The 23051-nt window shown below is 32.0% G+C and overlaps 1 protein-coding gene across 3 annotated transcripts; it reads right to left on the bottom strand.

Annotated features, from left to right (window-relative positions):
• Nucleotides 1-4527: 4527 nt before the first annotated feature.
• Nucleotides 4528-20054, bottom strand: gtpbp1l (GTP binding protein 1, like). Of its 3 annotated transcripts, none has more exons than XM_073936351.1 (12): nt 20015-20054; nt 19743-19925; nt 18112-18223; nt 15473-15653; nt 13427-13775; nt 13218-13341; nt 13027-13141; nt 12671-12815; nt 10818-11136; nt 10428-10606; nt 8737-8862; nt 4528-5489 (listed from the first exon to the last, which is right to left on the bottom strand). In XM_073936351.1, the coding sequence occupies exons 2-12, from the start codon at nt 19923-19925 to the stop codon at nt 5379-5381; spliced, it is 1944 nt and encodes a 647-aa protein (XP_073792452.1). In that variant the 5' UTR covers nt 20015-20054; the 3' UTR covers nt 4528-5378.
• Between the last annotated feature and the right edge of the window lie 2997 nt (nt 20055-23051).

Genomic DNA, 23051 nt, shown 5'->3' with positions numbered 1-23051 from the left:
CATTGTAAAAGCGCTATACAAATAAAGCTGAATTGAATTGAATTGAATTGAATTGAATTGAACATCAAAACTGCCAATGAGGCTGTCTGGCTTTATTCTGAGATAACAACCGCCTGGATGTACTTTATCCCTTACAAAATCTATAGGAAGAATCTGTCCAAATCTGACTTAAAAACAATATAAAAACAGTATTTTTTTTTTTTTTAGAAACAAAATACTTTCTAAAAAAAATCTAAATAGTTGACTGCAAGTTGCTTCAGAAGCATCCCGGTAATGTTCCTGAAGGAGGGAATGGAGGCATGTGTCTAGAAGAGACACAAATTAGAGTACGCTAGACGACCAATCACTCTCCTAGACACACGTCGAAGTTCCCGACTTGATAGGGAACCTCAATTCAATGAAACCTTCTGTGTTAATACACAAAACTGACTGAAATTTGCATTTTGAATACCAAATTAATTGGATTCTCAGTGACGCAACTATCCGCCGTCCCCTCCAGAGTAAACAGGGACATAAAGCGCTGGAAATGAGGCCATACGTGTGCTACAGGACTCTGTCAGACCATGTGGCTTGTGTTTTTATACCACCACTTCAATGAGTTTTGACAAAATTACCTAAATGCCTCAGTTTTGTTGACTGAAAGCATTTAATATCTTTTTACACCGCAGTGGGGCCGAGGACTGTAAGTAATTTGATTCTTTTACGGCATATTTGTTCTGCAAGTTGGAGTGAGACGAGCGAATAACAAATTAGAAACGAGTGTCTGAGGGAAAATAATCCAAATGTCGTGAAATAATTCAGTTCAATAGTTTCTCAGAGGAAGGGTTGCACAATAGATAAACCAGAGACATGAGGGTACATATTAAAGACATATATCATTATTAGCCCCCCTTTGAATTTTTTTATCTTTTTTTTAAATATTTTCCAAATGATGTTTAACAGAGCACGAATTATTTCACAGTTTGTCTGATAATATTTTTTCTTCTTGAGAAAGTCTTATTTGTTTTATTTCGGCTAGAATGAAAGCAGTTTTAAATTTTTTAAAAACCATTTTAAGGACAAAATTATTAGCCCCTTTAGCTAATTAGCTATTAGCTTATTAGCTATTTTTTTGTTTGATAGTCTAAAGAACAAACTATCGTTATACAATAAGTTGCCTAATTACCCCAACCTGCTTAGTTAACCTAATTAACCTAGTTAAGTCTTTAAATGTCACTTTAAGCTGTATAGAAGTGTCTTAAAAAATATCTTGTCAAATACTATTTACTGTCATTATGGCAAGACAAAATAAATCAGTTATTATAAATGATTTATTAAAACTATTATGTTTTAAAATGTGCTGAAAAAAAATATTCTCTCCGTTAAACACAAAACAGGGAAAAAATAACCTGGGGGGGGTGGACTAATAATTCAGGGGGGCTAATAACTCTGACTTAAACTGTATATATGTATGTATTAAGGCGCTAAAAAAAAGGCACTTAATACTCAATTGCAAATATTCCTCTGAAAATTAAGAAATTCAAGTTTATATTTAAAGTCGTTCTTCTTTTTATTTTTTGCAATTATGTTTTTTGTTTTTTTGTTTTCAAATAGGGAAAGCCAGAATTGTGATTTATATATATATATATATATATATATATATATATATATATATATATATATATATATATATATATATATATATATATTACTTAATATATATATATATATATATATATATATATATATATATATATATATATATATATATATATATATATATATATATATATATTACTTAATATATATATATAAATGTTTTTTTTGCATCATATTGCATTTTGTGGTAAAAAAAAAAAAACAAGCTTTCATGTATGCCAGTCCTGGCGGAGACATAAAAAGAAGCAAATAAAAAAAAATGTTAAAAAATAAAAATCTATAAAACGCAAGTTTCTTGAAGGGGAAAAAAATCCATTTTGCATATTTTAAGGGCTTGCATGTGGTCTTTGTGAGCCAATCTTTCCTGAACTTGTACAAATCATGTGTGGAAAACAGTGTTTAAAGCGGTTCATATCTAGTTGCCCGCCTCGGATAAAACCGAAATCAATGTCTAAAGATCTTCCTGGTAGTACAGACCTTGTGGTTCACCTTTATTGATTCAAAAGACAAGAACAACAGATCAAACCCAAGAACGAAACCAGAACTGCCTCAAACAATGCCGCACACTGAGCTCATGAGAAAAATATGCAAATGGAAGCTATTTATGTTTGGTTTGTGTGGGCATTGTGTTTCTTTTGTCTTAAAATTGCAATATACATTATGAAACAGCAGGATCATTATATGAAGTGTCATCGATTTTAAACTCAACTTCACAGTTAATCGTTGCTGTTTTTTTGTTTTTTTCCCACAGGTGTGAAAATGTTTCCCTTCATACTGAAATCAGGATTCATTCAGGTAAATGACATTACACCAGAGTAATATCTTCAATTAAAGTTCATATTTAAAGGAAAAGCTCAATTAAATGTCAAAACAATTTTATCTTTTACTCATTCCAATTTCTTTCTAAACCTGCATTTTGCTCTTTTCCCTATTACCCTGAAAAATGGATGTTTATGGAAAGGCATTTTGTAGCTTTGTGTAGGAAAAGGGCTAAGATGGAAGACAAATGTTTATGTTTAAATTGCTATGTAATGTTCATGAGAAATGAAACCATCTGAATGATTTATTTTTTGGAAATCACACTGACTTAATGACTCGATTCATTTGATTCATTGACTTTACTGGTAAATTAAGTGAGTTGGACGCAGTGTCCAAAACCGCATACTTCCATACTGTATAGTATGCTAAAATCAGTATGTGAGCCGAGTAGTATGTCCGAATTCATAGAATTCGAAAACCCGTATGCGAGAATTACCCGGATGACTTACTACTTCCGGCAGGATTCTGAAGTGATGCCCCGCAAGAGAATTCATGAATGGGAGTGAAGCGACGCAACTGACGCAGTTAGGTCATTTGATGATGACACAATGCGCGGATGTAGTACGTCCAAATTCCATTCATATTGCTCACATTCATACTTTATAGAACATACTTTTCCAATGGCTGAGTAGTACATTAAATTTCAAATGCAGTACCTACTGAAGAGTAGGTGATTTCGGACTCAGCAAGATTCATAAAGTCATATCTTGATTCAGAAATCCATTTGAATGATTCATTTGAGAATTGATTTGACTCTTTGACTTTGAGAGGCAGAGAATATTATTCATTCATTCATTTTCTTTTCAGCTTAGTCTTTATTAATATGGGGTTGCCACAGTGGAATGAACCGCCAACTTATCCAGCACGTTTTATGCAGCAGATGCCTTTCCAGCTGCAACCCATCTCTGGGAAACATCCATACACACTCATTCACACTCATACACTACGGACAATTTGGCCAACCCAATTAACCTGTACCGCATGTCTTTGGACTGTGCGGGAAACCGGAGCATCTGGAGGAAACCCACGCAAACGCAGGGAGAACATGCAAACTCCACACAGAATTGACAACTTAGCCAGCCAAGGCTCGAACCAGCAACCTTCTTGCTGTGAGGTGACAGCACTACCTACTGCGCCACTGCGTCATCACAAAACTGACAATTCTCTAACTCAACTCTTTTCAACTCAGAATGTCAGATGCTGATGAACAAAAATTTTAATTATTTAACTGAAAATTAATCTAACCCCCAGACTCTAGAAGAAATTGAGTTGGTTCAATTCCAGAAAGTCAAATCTTTACTAACAAAACCATTTAACCTACTGAGTTAACTGTTCAACTTGATTCACTTGCAACTAATACACTCAATGATTCACTCAGATCCTGAGTCACAAAAACCATCTGAATTATTCAACTAAATAAAACTTTATCTAACCGACTCACTGAATCAGTTTGATGCAGATTTTGCGTCACAGAACTATCTGAATGACTCATTTGCCAATTAAATGACTCAGTAATCCATTTCACTTGCAACTAATATATTATGTGATTCAGCTGGATTCAGATAATGTCATAAAAAATATATAAGTTAATGATTAAATTCACAAATACCATCCCATTTGAGTCACTTAAATTAATACCTTGGTGAGTCAATTTGATTGAGAGCCAGGTCTTGATTCACAAAACCATCTGAACGATTTAACTAAATGAAATGACTTCATACAACTGTCTCATTGAATCAGATTCAGATTTTGCGTAACAGAACTATCTGAATGACTCGTTTGCTACTTAAATACTCACTAATCCAATTCACTTGTAATTAATCAAAACAGCAAGGGGCATATGAAGAAACAAAAAAAAAATAAAGAGTTAAATTGAGTTATTTTTGACGTTTTTTGGTACTTTTTAGAACAAAACGTTCATAAAAGTAAACTAAAGTGAGTGATATTGGTGTTTTTAATATAAAAACACACATTGTAATTGCATGGAAAAGAACTGCTCTTCAGCTGAAAATGGTTTTGCACAACATGACAGTGTAAATGAAGATCGATTGCAATTTGAGGGAGAATTAGTAGTGTTTTTCCCCAATTTTATTGGAATTTTTTCAAGGTCTCTTCTCACTTTGATTCAAAAAAGTGGCCCGTACAGGTCAATTTGTTTTAAAATAGCCTAAAATAAATAAGAATAGACTGGTAAAATAAGGTTTAATGAGAAACTGAAAACAGAAACCCGAATTAAATGCCACATGTCATCCGAGTTCGCGCCTCATTCTGTGCCAAAAAATGAAAAGGTGAGACCTTTTTGAAAGTGATGCTGGGTCACGAAATGAAAAGGCAACACGGGAGAGCAGAAAGCCACCTAATTTGTGACGCCCCGCGAGGGACCGGTTTTATCCACCGTGATTTTGCGCGCGTCTCGGCAGCTACAACGCTCATTAAAATCAGAAGAGGATGAGGGGGCATGAGAGATTGACAAGCAGAACAGATTTCTCCCTTTCATCTGCGTTAGCATTTGCCAAATTCAATTGAAGGAGGAAAATGACATGAAAAATAGCAAAAATCGCTGAACACAAACAGGGATTCAGTCGCGGGCTCCTTAATTGGGTCCTCTGGGACACATTCCGGCTACAAAAATCTGGGATTTCAGGGTGTTTATTACAGGATGTTAGGAATCCATCGGCTGACAGAATATTAAGTGTAAGGGTTTGATAAGGGGTGGACCAGTAACACAACAGCTGCTTGTCAGTCAGGATTTTGGCAGGATTGTGTCAGCAGAGATGAACGTTTCTAATTAAGCGGGAAAAGCTCAGTCCGGTTTAGTGAGAGCGGGGAACGACTGAGGTGGGGGGAAAAGGCTTTACTGCCCTCTGGTGTTCACTTAAAATGTTAAGTCTGATGGCCAGTGGTGATGAAGCGAGTGAAACTCAGTTTGCGGTCACTCCAGTGGCTGGTGTGGTGCTTGCAGCGCCGCTCAGTGCAGATTTGCCTTTGTGCCGATGACCACCACGCCGTCGACCACTTCCACCAGACTTCGGCTGAAAGAAATGATGAAAACAAATTATTTAGATCCTATCATGGGCAGTTATTAGAGTTTTATGACTTTTTTGAAGACTTTTTTTTTTCCCAAGACATTTTTAAACATAATAACTGAACTTTGAACATAACTCATTTTTTTTCTCTGGTAAGATTACAGTACATCCTATTTTTCAAGTTCTTATGCAAGACACTAGTATTCAGCCTAAAGTGCAATTGAACTAGGTTAATTAGGTCAGAGGAGCCCAAAGTAGGGCCAACTATCATAAATGATGTAAACAAATCAGACTTTTAAAATATAAATACAGCCACTTGACAGATAGAGGATGCACTACACATTAGCAAGCACATCAAGGCAAAGGCAGGCGCAGCTCGACTAGTGTATTCAGCATTGATCTCCATTGTGTTATAAAAGGGAATTGTTTTTGTTTTTCCTATAATAATTTCATTATAAAATGTAAAAAATTATACTGCATAATAAATTAATATGTTTTAAAGCAAATTTTTCAAGTTATTTTTAAATGTTAACAATTAAATTAGCAAATTACACATTGCAAATTTAATGTAATACAGTTTGGTATATTCAACTTCAGCCCACAAGCCTCAATTAAGTTAGGTTTTTGGCCCTTTATAAGAAAAAGTTTGGGCACCCCTGAATTAGGTTAACTAGGCAGGTCAGAATAATTAGGCAAGAAAAAATACATTTCTTAAGAGGCCAATAATATTAACCTTAGCAAAAAAAAATAAATAAATAAAAAAAAAAAATATATATATATATATATATATATATATATATATATATATATATATATATATATATATAATATATATATATATATATATATATATATATATATATATATATATATATATATATATATATAATTTAATTTATTTATTTTTTTGAAAACTGCAACACATATATCTGTTTAAAAGTATTTCTGTATATTGTTTAGAAAAAAAATTATCCCCAAAACTTTTACTGTACTTTAAATGTATAGGATATATGCACAGCTAGTGTTTCCTCCCATACTGATAAATGGTTAATGTGACCTTTTTTTCCATTTTATAAAGGTTTCTTTTACAGCATTGTTGTGATGTAACTAAAATATAATCAGTTAAATAGACTTTGTCATTCTTTTAGTTGTTCAAATGTAAAACAAGATGAAAAGCTGTTTACTCAGAAATAGATTTTAAAAATGCTGAAACTCAACGGTTTAACTCAAGGGGAGGTGTAAAATTTTCAAATAAATGTTTTCCTTTTAACTAACCTTCATTAATGAGAGGTTTTGTTGTACTTTATCATGCATTTGTAATTTAATTCATGTAAAACACTTATTTACTCTGAACATGTACAGTATATACAACAAAAAATACACATTTGTCATTATTATACCCCTTAAAGTAATCTTTTTAGCAGCTTAGGTCAAGACCATTATAATAATGTATATCATGATAAAAGCTTCAGCGATAAAGAACATTAGCAGAAGCCTAATTCAGTCTAAACAACTGATTTGTTGCATTCAAACACTGCTGAGCAATAAATCAGCCTTATTTATTACATTAAAGACTCCAATGTCCTTTAAATCTTGAACATAATGCTCTTTTTTTACTGTACCACTGTGATTTACACTACAGCAAATTAAATATTTAACAGGCTTTTAAGAGGTGTTTGTCCTTAATGCCTTTAAAACTCCTATACCTTCCATTCACATTTAATGCTCTATATTACTTTCTTCTCTTTGTTTTTGTCTTTATAAAGCGTTTTTTGTCCCCTGTTGGGACACACAGACAGAGGAAAAGACGAGTTTGGTGTTTTAGGGATGAAAAGGGTTGGGAGATTTTAAGTGTCAGTGAACATTTAGAGAAGACGAGTACATGAAGCCCAAAGGGAATGTTAACAGAACAGAGACGCAAAGCAGAAAAAAACAGCATAATGTGGGACAATGTGAGAAAAAAAAAAAAAAGGATTTAACATCAAGCAAAATATTAACTTTAGAGATTGAAATAATGTGATCGATAAGTTTGGACAAACAGGTAGAACATCTGTTTGTTAGAAAGAGAAAAAATTATATTATACTATGATATTGGATTATACTTATAATTGCTATACAGTAAGTACTTGTACCATTTATATTTAAGCTTGTACATAGGTATGCACGTACATTTGCCAAAACAAACAAACAAAAAATAAATTAAAAAAATCAAATCTATCAAATCTATCAAATCTATCTATCTATCTATCTATCTATCTATCTATCTATCTATCTATCTATCTATCTATCTATCTATCTATCTATCTATCTATCTATCTTTTTTTCTATCTATCTATCTATCTATCTATCTATCTATCTATCTATCTATCTATCTATCTATCTATCTATCTGAAGACAAAGTTATTGTTTTTTCAACACAATTTTAAACAGTATTTTTTATGACTTATTTCAGATAACTAATAATTTTTTGTCTTTGCCATAGTGATATCATAGTATCTAATATTTAACTTTTTGTTTAGGAAGATATTCAGCTTAAAGTGCAATTTCTTAAATTAAAAAAACAGACCTTAAAATTAATTTCTTAAATTAAAAAAAAATAATAATAAATAATAATTATAATTATATTTTATTTTTTAAGGGACTAATACTATTGTTATATAAAAATATATAAATAATAATATAAAAAGAAAACAGCTTTTATTCCAGCTAAATTAAAAGAACATGACCTTTCTCCTGAAGAAAATAAATATTATATTAAAATAATGTGAAAATTAAAATACTGTGTTCCTTGCGCTGTTAAACATCATCAAAATATTCAAAAAGCATGAAAATTTACAGAAGGGCAAATAAATTTGCTTTTAACTATTAAAACTAATGGCTTTTAACTACTGTGTGTGCATGTGCGTGTAAATGAATATAAATAAATACATTTTATCAATTGTAAAAAAGCCCTATTAATTTTTTATATAAATAAAAGGCTTTCACAAATCAAAAATATTATCTGAATGCATGTTCATAGAAAAAATAAGAGATACAATATCTATCTATCTATCTATCTATCTATCTATCTATCTATCTATCTATCTATCTATCTATCTATCTATCTATCTATCTATCTACGCAATGAACAAGTCTTGATAACGCTTTTTATCGCTTTCTATTTGAAATAATTATTAATTTGTTCTATTTGATTATTATTTATAGACTTGGCTGTTGTTTTATTGTATTATTCACAGATGTCTGATGCTCTCACCAGTTGTCCTGTCTCTGGGCTTCCTCCAGTGTTTGTGTTTTCGTCAGTAGGTGATGAAGACGCCTCCACCTGTGATGGAGGTTTCTTGCTGGACTGCATCTTGGCCTGAGGTTTGCTTTGAAGAAGCTGTTAAATCACAAACATGACGGCAGAAACATTAATGACTCACTGTAGAAGACGTCAATCATGCAGAATTCATAATGTCAGCCAATACGCTCTCAATAAGCCTGTCAAGAAAATGTCACATTTCCCCTTCAAATTCAATGAAATATGAAACATTATGCAGAAAGAAACTGAAGCCTATTTCTAGGATTTATCTTTTATCATGTAGGACTGATATGAGAGCAATTTTAATTTTCAGTGCAAATTTCATGATACATTTTATTAATGCAATATAATTTTACTCACAGAAAATTACTTTTGCTGCCTGTTCATACTACTCATTTAAAATAAGTTGAAATGAAACTATTCTTAAGGCTTTAAGTTTTTTTTGAGACAACCTAATTGTTTTATCTTCAATCCACTTGAATTGTTTAAAACTATAAAGTTAACTTAATCAATTTGTGTTGGGACAACATGAAGAAACTGTGTGGAACCCAGTGTAAACAAGGTTTACGACAAAATTCGGTCATCTGCTGAGCACAAAAAAAGATGTTTTGAGGAATAATGCAAAACTAAAGCCATTGACTTCCATAATAATAAAAACAATACTATAAAGTCAATAGCTACTGTTTTTCAACATTCCTCAAACTATCTTATCTTATGTTCAACATCTTGCATTTTTTACATTATAAATGATGTTTAAGACAAAACTCTGTCATCTGTTGAACAGGAAAAAAGAAGATATTTTGAAAAATGTTGGAAACCAGTAGCTAATGACTTTGGTGGTAATAATAATAATAATAATAATAATAATAATAATAATAATAATAATAATAACAACAACAACAACAACAACAATAATAATAATAATAATAATAATAATAACAACAACAATACTAATTGAAGTCAATAACTACTGTTTTTACATTGTAAATAATGTTAAAGACAAAATTCGGGCATCTGTTGAACACAAAAACAAAGATATTTTTAAAAAATGTTGGAAACCAGTGGCTAATAACTTCTGTAATAATAATAAAAACAATACTAATGGAAGTCATCGGCTACTTTTTTCAACATTCTTCAAATTATGTTTTTTTTTATGTTCAACATCTAGCATTTTTTTACATTGTAAATAATGTTTAAGACAAAATTTGGTCATCTTTTGAACACAAAAAGAAGATGAAGAAAACAGAAGTCCATGACTTCCATAATAATAATAAAAACTACTATGGAAGTCAATGGCTACCACTTTTCCACATTTTTCAAAATATCTTCTTTTGCGTTCAACATTTTTTTTATGTTTTTAAAACAGTAGTCTTATTTTTTTTACAATTATAAAGATATGGGCATCATCATTAATACCATAATATTACAGTGTTACTGTAATTACCACAACAGAGATAATAAAAAATTAAATTAAATAAAATACATAGTTGTGGAAATTAAATAAATATTATGCATAAAAGAAATAATAAAATCATAATCACCAAAATATGAATCTTAATACAAAAAAGCATGATTTAATTGTTTAAAGAGCATTTTATTTGAGTGAAAATTTTCTATCTTTTTCTGTGTTTCAAAGCTCTGACCTTTGTGATGGAGCCCACAGCTTTAGTTCGTCCCTCCCTGAAGACGAGCCTCTGGTCACTATGCAGGTATTCAGGAGTCTTGATAAAGCGGAAGTGAACTGCAGCTTTGTCTCCTGTCCGTAAACACTCTTTGTTCATGCCGATTATTGTGGCTGTTTGTCTGATGCTCCCACAGTGAACTACAACACACAAAAACACTTATATATACATATATTTTGTGTGTATGTTTTCAAGTGTTTGATCCAGTATATTTAATATCATTTGTCATTATTTGTTTTAAACCTCTATTTTAATTAATTGTAATGTAATATGTAAATTAATCAAGCAATTTATTATCACATCGCATAAAAAAACCCAGTGTATTAATTCCCATTTGTCTCCTTCACTCACCCATAGCCTGGTATCTCGGTGAAATGGTCGTCGGATGATGCAGAACCAGAATTTCAGCTTCAAACTCCCAGCATGCCTGTGGGTTGAGTCGGGGTGACACCATCACCATTCCCTTCCTGATGGATGAGCGCTTGATCTTCTTCAGGGAGAAGGAGGCCGTCTGCCCGCCCCGGACCTCTTTCACAGGCATTCGCTTGCGGTGGATGGATTTCACAGCGATGGGGATGAAGACACCCAGAGGGTCTGGACCGAGGAGCAACGTGTCATTCAGGCGTATTAATCCACGTAAAGTAGTTCCTGAAACTACCGTACCGACACCCTAAGAAGCAGACGACAGGTTCAGTCCAAAAACAAAGTAAGAGAGAAAAACAAGGACATTGTGTAGCCAAAAGTACACTTTTATTTACTTTTCTTAAAATAGCATTTTTTGTCATTGATTTCATGGGAAAAGGCCTTTTGGTACTAGTTCCTCATTCTCCATAAAAAATATGAAGTTTTGTAGACTCGCTATTTAATTTATTCATTCATTCATTTTCTTTTCGGCTTAGTCCCTTTAATAATTCGTAGTCGCCACCGCGGAATGAACCGCCAACTTGCAGCCGCAATCCATCTCTAGGAAACATTCACACACACTCATTCACACACATACACTATGGACAATTTAGCCAACCCAATTCACCTGTACCACATGTTTTTGGAAATCTGGAAGAACTTGCAAACTCCACACAGAAATGCCAACTGACCTAGCCAAGGCTCGAACCAGCGACCTTCTTGCTGTGAGGCGACAGCACTACCTACTGCGCCACTGCACAGCTATTTTTTGTTTTTTTGCTAATTTATTATTTTTTTTTTTTGTATTTCTCTTTAAATAGCTTATTTTGTATCATTTGCGTTCACAGGCATCTAATTGCCAAAAACAGCAATGATTACAACAAGGAAAATAGTTTCCAAAAATATATATAATTTTTTGTACAATTTGCCATTTTATATAAAAAAAAATAGCTATTCTAGAAAATGTACATTTTTTGCAAAATTTCTATAAAAATAACCATTTTTGTACCCCATCTGACAGAGACAGTGTTTGTTTATTGGTACTGAATACGTATCATCAATCGAAAACTTTGGCAGCAATTAGCTATTTTTGTACAGTTGTTGGCCACTTTATGTGAAAAATGTCCATTTTTGTAGCATTTTTGAAAAATGTGCTATTTTTCAAAACTGCTACAATTATCCATTTTAAGAAAAATGTATTTTTTTAGACCATTGCTAAATTGGACTTTTTACAGAATTGTTTTTTTTTTTTTTGCAAATTTTTCTTACCCCATTTCCATTTGAGGAAGAGGGCAGTGACAGTGTTTTGTTTACCAGTCCTGAATATGTGTCGTCAATCTGAAACTCTGATGGCAAATAGTTATTTTTGCACAATTGTCAGCCCTTTTGTAGGAAAAATAGCCATTGTTGTACCATTTAAAAAAAAAAACATTTATTTTTGAACAATTGTCACTCATTTTACAAAAAAAATAAATAAATAAAAATCTTTTTTGGATTTATTTTTTGCACGCTTTAAAAATTTTAAAAAAATGTTCTACTCTATTTTCATTTAAGGAAGAGGGCAGAGAGAGTGTGTTGTTTACCGGTACTGAATGTGTTGTCAATATGAAACTGACAGCAAATAGCTATTTTTGTTTGCCGACCCTTTTATGGGAATCTATTTTACGAAAGTCTTTTTTGGACCATAGCCATTTTTCTTTTTCTCAAATGTCCATTTTTTTACACACTTTTCAAAAACAAATTGTAATTTGTATACCTTATTTTCACATGAAAAAGATGAAAATGACAGTTTTTTTGTTTACCGGTACTGAATATGTGTCATCAATCTGAAACTCTGGCGGCTCGTCGTCTTTATATGATGTTCTAGGCGACAGCAGGTTTAGGAACATCTTTAACAAGTCCATGTTTTCACCCGTCACATTCGAGATCTGGAAAATCGGACACATCCTATACACAAAAATAATTACTTAGTAATTATGGAAAAATATATATATATATTTTTAAGTTTATCTTGTTTATGCTGCAATTTAGTTTTTTTTAACAAAAATGCCCTTTTGTGCTACTCTATATGTAATTATGTTCATGAAATATATAGCTGCTAATATATATAGTTTGTGGAATTTTTGCTCATTCTATCATGTGAAAATGTGGTAGTCACCTCTCTGAGCTGAAGTTTGAGGCTGTAACAATGACATCATCTTTATTTTGCACTAAAACTGGAATTTTTCGGCATCCCGGAGACTTCAGTAGCCTCTGTAATAACTTTAGTGTCTCTGCAACACACAAATGTGTAATGTGCAAAAATTATAAGCTGGAAAATAGCTGGACTAATACAAAGAATTGCATTACCTTGTAAGATGTTAGCAGGACACATGTCTATCTTAGTTACGACTACAAAAACAGGAACGTTGAGGGCCAGAGCAAGACCGAGGTGCTCTTTAGTCATGCCAACGATTCCAGCATTACTTCCCACCTTTACAATAAATAAAAAACACAAATGTTAATAAAACTTTAAACCACCCGGTACATACACTTGTGGCACACCTACTGCCTCTCACCATTAGCATGCAGAAATCCGGCAAGTGGCCTGTCATCCCGAATACTGTGGTCTTCAGATATTTCTCATGCCCTGCAAGGTCAATGAAAGTAATGACCTTTGATGACCTCTCGCAGATTTTGGTCCAGTCCAGGCTCCCCCCGTGACTGTCCGGTTTGTTGACCACCTGCCCTTCCTGGTCAAATCCCAGGATGTCATTCCCAACGCTGCTGGTCCGGCCACTCTCCATCTCATGTTTGTGGCGGAATAGCTTCTGGCGGGCAAATCCACGACCGTTGTCAAGTTCACCATGAGTTAGGACACCCAGAAGTGTGCTTTTACCGGCGTCCACATTCCCTACAACCGCCACTCTGAAGGGAGAGTGCATTAAAATTAGGGCACCATGAAATATGGAGGTTAAATCGATATTGGCTTTAGCTATTTGGCTAAGTGCAATTATCAAATCATACAGACTGAGATTTAGTCACATAAATACCATATTGTCTGAATTTTAAACAGCTTTTTTCATTCTGAACATAATATTGGGAAGACTAATAGAAGATAATATGGAGAAACACAGGAACACAGTGAACTCAAAAAAGCTTTGGCCCTAGATATTTTTGTGATACTAATGTCACAGCAAGTGCAATATTTTTAAACACAGAGTACCTCTCGCTCAGTTTTAACTTTCACTTTCATGTGCGGCATGTAAGCAACAACTTAATATTTAATATGATCTAATATAACTAATATCTAATTTGTCTATTATGAAATAGCTGTAATATACTAATGTAATAAACTAAAGCTATCTGGTGATAATTCCTGCATCATATTGCAACATTTATTACAAAATAACGCATTATCATAATCACTGTTGGGTAAGTTACTCCAAAAAGGTTATTAATTACGAATTAATCATCATTAACATCATTGATATTGTTTATAATTAAAACTGTGATTACTTTGCCTTTTGCCTGAAAAGTAACTTAGTTACTAAATAATATTTTAATAATGACTCAATACTACTTAAAAATCCATATGAATCCCAATGCATAGTCAATAGAACCTAAAATCATTGTAGATATAAATATACAATTATATGCATAAAATATATATATAGTTTCAAAGTAATGACACATAAATACCATAAACCCTGTACAGTCACAGAAGTTCTAAAAGTAACCAGCAATAGGTGAATTCCGTGAAGTGGTCAGCTTTATTTTTTCAATTATTAGATGTTTTAAGGCTGTAAAACTGAATGTAACGAACTGAAGATTCATTTATTGTGCCCTACAGCCATGTAACTTCTACCTTACTTCACCATGTCCAGAGTTCTAAATTTTGTGTGATGATTAGCATTTTCCTCTGCCTTTTGTGTGTTACAGCAGGCGCCTTTGAGGGTGCAGAACATTTTGTCGACGTTATGGGGTTTGTTGGGTAGAAAACTTTCAAACATACAGTACAGAACTTCAGAGTAACACTGCTAGTGATCAAATATTTATGTAAATTTGGCAAGCTGAACAAATTCTGTAGCGTTGTAAAAAAAAGCATGTCAAATTGCACAAAAAAAAAAATCTGCGAGGCCCAAAAGGTGAACCGTTATAGAAAGTGACCACTGTATTCTCAAGCATCTGCAATAACCAGACAAGCGTTACCTCATTTATTGGTTATTATGCAAAATATCTGAATAACAACTAAACTAATCCCAAAACATTCTGACTGTATAACTTATATTTTCATAAACTAATTTCCAACTCAATTCATTGTTTCTCAAGCATTTAAATGTAACCTTTTTAACTGGAAAATTTGAATAATTTTTTGGAAGAAAATACATTTGTACATTCGACAATACATTCGTCAAGAGTATTTTAGACAAGTACATTTTAAGCAGCTATAATTAACTTACCTAAAATTGAAAAGTAATTCCTTACTTTACTTTTATCAATGCAAAAGTATTTTAGTTACATTTTCTAGTTACTTTTAACTAGTTACATGCAACACTAATCTCAATGTCCATTTTTTCCCCAACATTTACTTAAAATAATTTCATATCAAACCCTCTCCTAACCTGACTTCCAGGAAGTCGGCCTCTCCCACGCGGCGCCGGATGAGATAATCTCGCACGCGTCCTGCTGTCTCCATCCTCTCCCTCAGCAGAATCAGGTCAGCCTCAACCTGTTCACAAAGAGACTGAACCGTAGCGACAGATGCTTCCATGTCCCGCTCATCCAGACCATAATCGCCACCGTCTGAGACGCACAGACAAACAGAATTCATCAGCAGTCTAACTAGGCCATTTACTTCCGCCAAAGTCACAATCAATTTCTCAGATGAACACTAAATGGCTAGAGAATAGAAGTGATTGATGGGCAAGTGTAGAAATTGTGGTTGAACTAAGCCACGACTAAACTTAACCTCTGACCCCCTAAGGTCACAGGGTCACTTGAAAAACAACAACACAAGAAGTTTTTGATGTAGATATAGTTTTATATAAAAACAAAACAGTTAAATAAATAGTGCTGGGCAAATATTAATCGTGATTAATAATTGAAATAAAAGTTTGACTTGACATGATATACGTACTGTGTATATTTATGGTTTATACATAAATACATACATGCACGCAACCATATATGAGGAAAAAAGTTTTTTTTTTACATAAAAAATATATGCATATGATAAATAATTATATATACATTTAAATATATATGCAAAAATATGTGTGTGTGTGTGTGTGTGTGTATGTATTACTTGTACATAATAAATTAATATAATCCACAAACATATCGTATGTCAAAACAAAGTTTTATATTTGATGTGATTAAAACATCAGCACTAAAAATGAAGCATAATGAAAATAATAAACAAATGTTCCTCTTGTAGAGGATTATGTTCAGCGTGAAGTAGCTTTAAATTGGCCAGTTTCACATTTTTCGTTTTTTAGAGAAAAAAAAAAACGTTTTAAAAGAAAGAGATTTTGTGAATTTTGACTTTTTTTAAGTGTTTTTTTCAGTCTAACGTACAGAAAATAGTAATGTCAAATGACTAATCACGATTAATCACATCCAAGATCAAAGTTTAGATTTACATAATATACAAGTGTATTGTAGATATTTATGAACAAATAAACAAAACTGTACATAAAATACAAAAATAATTAAAAGAAATTTATGTGTGTGTAGTCGTATAGTATTTATATTATATAATATAAAATGTACACGGTACACAGAATTATTTTTTGTATAAATATGAACTTTTAATTTGATTGTGATTAATCGCAATTAATCATTTGACGGCACTAAAGAAAACATCCAAAATGCACTTTTAAGTGTTTCCTTTGTCACGCTTTATTAACTTGCTAGTATTTCAATTATAATACTAACATTTCTTTTTTGCACTGAATCATAAGTCGTTACATGAAACCATATTGCACAGATTTATTCATACGTGTAGCCGGGTTTGTTCATATATCATATGGCTTGATAATATACATATTTTTGTCAAGAAGGTTTTTTTTTCTGGCTGTTTACAGTATTTTCAGAATTAAGGAGTGATACAGTAAAAAGATTCTCAAAAATCCCATCTGTAAAAACATCTGACTTAAAAATAAACTAGTGAGAAATGTATGACAATTGGTGTTTATTTGATTAAACATAACCTCATTTCCATATTTAAAAAATAATCATTTAGGAAACTTCATTCATTCTTTTTTTTTCGGTTTAGTCCCTTTATTAATCTAGGGTCGCCACAGCGGAATGAACCGCCAGTTTATCCAGCACAAGTTTTACGCAGCAGATGCCCTTTCAGCCGCAACCCATCTCTGGGAAACATCCATAAACACTCATTTACACTCATACACTACGGACAATTTAGCCTATCCAATTCACCTGAAACCGAAGCACCAAGGAAAGAAACCCACGCGAATGCAGGGAGAACAAGCAAACTTCACATAGAACTGCCAACTGACCCAGCCGAGGCTTGAACCATGCAGCGACCTTCTTGCTGTGAGGCGACAGCACTACCTACTGCACCACTGCGCCGCCAATTTAGGAAAACTTGTGCTTCATAAAAGTGTTTGCAATTCTAAGTATAATTAAATTCAGTATGATTATAATTCAGGGTTTCTGCTAGTTTCAAGTCAAATTTAAGACTTTGTAAGACATTTTTAAGACCAATTTAAATGAAATTTTAAACTTATACAGAGCTAAATGCTAAAGATTTTTTTCAGATGTCCCAGTTGGAAAACATTTTTACTTTCATGATTATAATTTAATACATTATTATATACAGTAATTATAATTTAGTCAATGTAATACCAATGTATACAATAATAATAATTTAACAATAAAAACTCGGTCAGGTCATTATCCTCAGCAGTAAACAAATGAAGAACTTTAAAGCAAATGTTCATGTAATTAAAGTAATTAAATGCTCTTTTTTTTGTTTTATTGAGATTGGGATTGTTGGTGATTGCATGGGTGTTAATGGCCAAATTTGGTAGCTATACATGAATGAAGGAAAGTTAAGACCTGTTAAAAAAGATTTACCACCTACAACACAACATTTCAGTTGATTTCAGACTTTCTAAGGCCTTTTTAAGACCCCGCATATAACGTGTAATTAGTTATGATCATGATCTAGTTATTAGTCATTGGTTTTACCCTATTCGTCTGCAGGGTTTTGCCTTAATATCTTCACACGTCTCACCTGTTCCCATGCCGATCACATAGATGGTTTCTCCACATCCTTCCTCTATTCGCTCTCGCAACTGTTTTTGTAAACAGTCATACTGCTCTCCTGTGGGGCTGACCAGCGCAAACTGACAACACATAACAGCAGTTTATTAGTAAAGCAACTTCTAGAAGAATACAAAGAAAAATTGTATATTGAGTATTTTGATATATGACATTGTATGTAACGCAGAAATATTGGTATGCATTCTGTTTTTTAATACCTACAATGCTCAGCATATACGAGTACACCCCATTTTGAATATGAATACTTTTATCTATTTCTCAGTGAATATAGGTAATATATATTGGTGCATTTGAACAAAACAGATACATCAGAAAACAGAACATCTTTAGAAATGGAAAGATAATTCCAAAAAATAAATATATATTTATTTTTTTATTGATTTTTGCTATTTTTGAACATTTTTTTCCCTTACGTATAAATTTGGGCTACTAATTTTTTAACCATTATTGTAAGCTCCAGATTTGGCTTCAGTACTGACTAATCTAAATTATTGGCAAAATATAATATTGCAAAGCCTCCTACAGAAAATTTTACTTTAGATGAGAGATTTGTGGGTGATGTACTCATATATGCTAAGCATTGTATATACATAAATTATATTTATTGGAATAAATAAAAAATATACTCAAGTAAAAGAAAAAGTGTTTCATGTCATTAAATGTCATGGAAAATATCAAATTAATTGTGAAACAATGCTAAAATGCATTACTTTAATTTTAGAGCAAGTTATAATTAATCAGATTTTAAGGAGAACATAATTATTAATTAACACAAATAGATTAGCATGACTGTTTTGTAACTATATATTAAATTGTTATTTTTTATTTTGTATAATTAATATTAAATATAGTAATGAATAATACAGCTTTTTATATTTTTTACATTTATGTTTTTATTTATATGTTTTATTTATTTGCAAAATAATGACACGACACAAGCACTTTTGATAATATATATATATATATATTATTTAAAAGATGTATAAAATATTTACTGCCTTAGACTGAAGACTGGTTAGCTTCAATTTCTATTAAAAATGTGCAATAAAATGGTTTAAATGCTATCTGAATTTGTTATTATATATATATATATATATATATATATATATATATATATATATATATATATGTGTGTGTGTGTGTGTGTGTGTGTGTGTGTGTGTGTGTGTGTGTGTAAAATGAAGTACAAATTGCAAATGTAAGTCTTAATAAAGGTAATGTAATAATATTTGTAACGTTATGTTTTAAACTGTGATTTTAAGTGTCCAAAAAAACTTCTAGACCTGTTTTAAACTTTTATTTCTTTCCAAACTTTGCACTTTTACTCTTCAACAATGCATCTGTCCAGAAAAACCCTCCACATTACAGTATTATTGTTTCATTTATACCGCTCTTATGCATATATAAGCACCGCGCGTTGAATTAGTGCCAGCTGGCGTTCACTCACAGCCAACGTGTCACTCACACACCGGCATTTACACCGAAATAAAAGTTTCTCATTGTGTTTTAAATCACGTTTTTTTATACAAACTTTTAATATTGACTCATGCACACAAAGAAGCTCTCAGGCCTAAGAGAAACCTTGCTGGTGAGGTCTAAATGGTCCTCGGCTTCCCCGTTCTGGTCGTCGCGGTCGTCGCTGCACTCTGCGCCGGGTGAATCTTCTGCGCAGCCCCGGTCAGGTGCGAACATACAAGCCGGCACTACCGACTCCACCGCCGGGCTTAGGCTTGACTCTGTCGCCGCCATGTGCTGCTTCAGCATCTGTCTGGAAAAGATACACTGTTAGGGTTTGGTTTGCGTCCTAAAAGTTTGGTAAGTTTCTGTTGACCCAACAACTTGGCCACGCTAACCTGTCGAGTTTACATGCACTTTTTGTATGCGGAATAATATGGGGCCTCTGGCTGACACGCCTACTAATGAATAATTCATTATTATTTAGAAAGCAGTCGTTTAAAACTTTACTTTTATTGTTGTTTTTAACTTTCTAAAATTTATTTTCTGAAGTTTAACTCTATGCGACTAACGTCATATATTGTTAAATAAAGTGTAAGCTGCTTATGTATTTTCTGATAGTGACGCCTGCTTATGAATAATTAATAATGGCAATCTCAACCAGGTCTTAACTTTGGTATACACTTTCTTTTTGGTAAAAAAATAAAAAATAAATAAATAAATAAAAACACAGAAAGGCAAACCTAAACGAACTTTTTTATGAGATTAAAGTAATGGAAAAAAAAATGTTCTTAAAAAATCAACTTAACGTTATAGTGTTTACATCAGAATAGGAAAGACACGCCTACTTGGTAATAATTATTTTACCTCATTGCATAAATTAGACAGGAGGCAAGTCTGAACAAGTCTCTTTAATAGCCAAAGTATTGTTTGTGTATGTAAATATAAAATATCAGCTGGGAATTATATTACAATATATGCATAATTAATCAAGGCATTTGCGTGAGGGAAAAAAACAAAAAAAAAACATTAAATTCTTTTATTTTTTGGCATTTTTTTCATGTTTTCAATAAATGATGGATTATGTAAAAGGAGTGTGGACACAAGGTGGCAGCATTGTGTTTTGTATTGCAAGCACCTTGCTTAGATGCTATTGAATAATTTTGTTTTATTTGTGTGTGTGTGTGTGTGTGTGTGTGTGTGTGTGTGTGTGTGTGTGTGTGTGTGTGTGTGTGTGTGTGTGTGTGTGTGTTTGTATTAGCCGTTGTTGTTTAATAATAATAATTTTCACTTTATAAATACCTTATTTTGCATGTTACATATGTTAATATTGTTAATAGTTGTAGTATTATAATTCATTACAATAATGCAAGAATATACTATCATATTTTGTTTATGTTATATTTCAGTTGTTTTGTACATTTTTGTGTATATATTTGTTTATGTTTTTAATATAATTATTTGTACTGTTGTCATTGTTTTTATAAATAGATGGTTAAATGTTTTGTAGTGCAATGTCTATATAGCAATAATAATAATAATAATAATAATAATAATACATATTTTTGTTTATACATTTCAAATTATGAAATAACAAAAATAAAAGTACAAGGAATATAACTGTTATTAACAAACACAAATCCCTTATAGATTTTTGTAAATAAGTATATGAAATACTGCACTGGTTTGAAGTCACACAAATTGCTCTGATGTTCAGTCTTGATGGTTCTGTGGGTCTCGTCTATCAAATCTGATCTTTAATTTGTATTTTGGATTGGACTCTGAGCAGGTGATTGGCTGGGCCATTCTGCAGCTTAATTTTCTTTCTCTGAAAGCATTAGAGAGTTCCCTTGACTGTGCTTTGGATTATTGTCTTGCTGAAATGTCCACCCTGGTTTCATCTTCATCATCCTGGTGATGTAGAGTTGGACTGAAGCAGCTAATATTCATTTACAATGACAAAGGGCCAAGGGTTGCTGAAGAACTTCTGAGAGATTTAGGCTGCTGTCTGGGCTTTCACTGCCTTTTTACTCCTCCCTTTCTTCGTGTGATCAATACCTTTTTTTCCTGTGTCATTTCATTTTATTACACTTAACTTAATTTGTAATTACATTTGTTTTCTTTTTATATATGTATTTCTTTGGTTGTTATCAACATCTGGTGAAAATTTCAAGTCAACAGCACCTATAGAAATAGGTTTTCAGAGTAAAATAGTGACGTGTTGAATAATTATTTTTCCTCACTATATATAGTTTATTTATTCACATTTAAATATAAATCAAACTCATTAAACTAACTTCAGCTGATAGAAATACCAGAAAGAGATTAGAACAAACATCGCTTTATCAAGGTGAAGATATTTATGATCAATCTTTAGACCTTTCCCTGGCAACTAAACAAGCTTTATTTCAGTGCTTTTAACATTGCGCTCATTGTGTTCCCAATGCAAACACCACACAAACATTGCCCTTTGCTGTTTTTCATGATGTTACAGCTGCCTGGAAGTGTCTGGAACTTTCTCCTGGCAAACACTTTGTTTCAGTCAGCAAAATGGAGTGTAAATTGGTTTCATGAGTGTGTTTTTTTGCTGTGTGCTGTACAGGAGTGGTAATTTGTGTCTGCAGGCAACAATCAAGTGCAAGACAGTGAAAACTGAACAATCGTGCTTCGGCAACAATACTAAAAACAGATCCCAAACTCAACCCCAAAAAAAAGAATAATGGTGTGTTCAGAATGCATTTGAAGAAATTGAGTTGATCAATCAATGAATGATTACATTCAAAATGAATTAATATTTTATCGTAATCCATAGTTCATGTTATTTTGATAGTATGTTTTGTATATTATGTTTCATATTCAGCATATATAACGCATATTTAAAAATAATGAATAATAGCAATAATACAACAATTGGTGAGTGGTGGTGCTTGTGATTTCCTATAGGGAGCAGCATTTCACAGCAAATTGAAATGTTTTTTAAAAAGAAAAATCATTTGGCATTGGATCATCTGAATTAGTTCTGCAGGATAAACAAATATATATATATATATATATATATATATATATATATATATAATACTACCACTAATAATAATAATCATCAGTAATAATAATAATAATTCTTATTATGTCATAATTTTGATCATCATCAGTAATTAATACAAGGAAGTATATAGATTACACTAGATTATATGTATTTTACAATTTTAGTTTTTGTTAACCATACTAATACTGTAATCTAAAACAGTAAGGATAATGAATGTTTTATAATGCCAAAAATGACATATTTACACTTTTTAAATTATTTTACTATGTTCAAAATATATTTTTATTCTAATTAAAAGTGTGTAGATTGTAAGGATTTGTATAGATTAGAATACATTATATTTTATATTTTTTCTATATTATTTCATTATAAATTTTTACATTTAAACA

This window comes from Danio rerio, chromosome 22 (assembly GCF_049306965.1).
Source record: "Danio rerio strain Tuebingen ecotype United States chromosome 22, GRCz12tu, whole genome shotgun sequence".
NCBI lineage: Eukaryota > Metazoa > Chordata > Actinopteri > Cypriniformes > Danionidae > Danio > Danio rerio.
The sequence above is the reverse complement of the archived record's forward strand: the minus strand, read 5'-3'. Positions and strand labels throughout refer to the sequence as shown.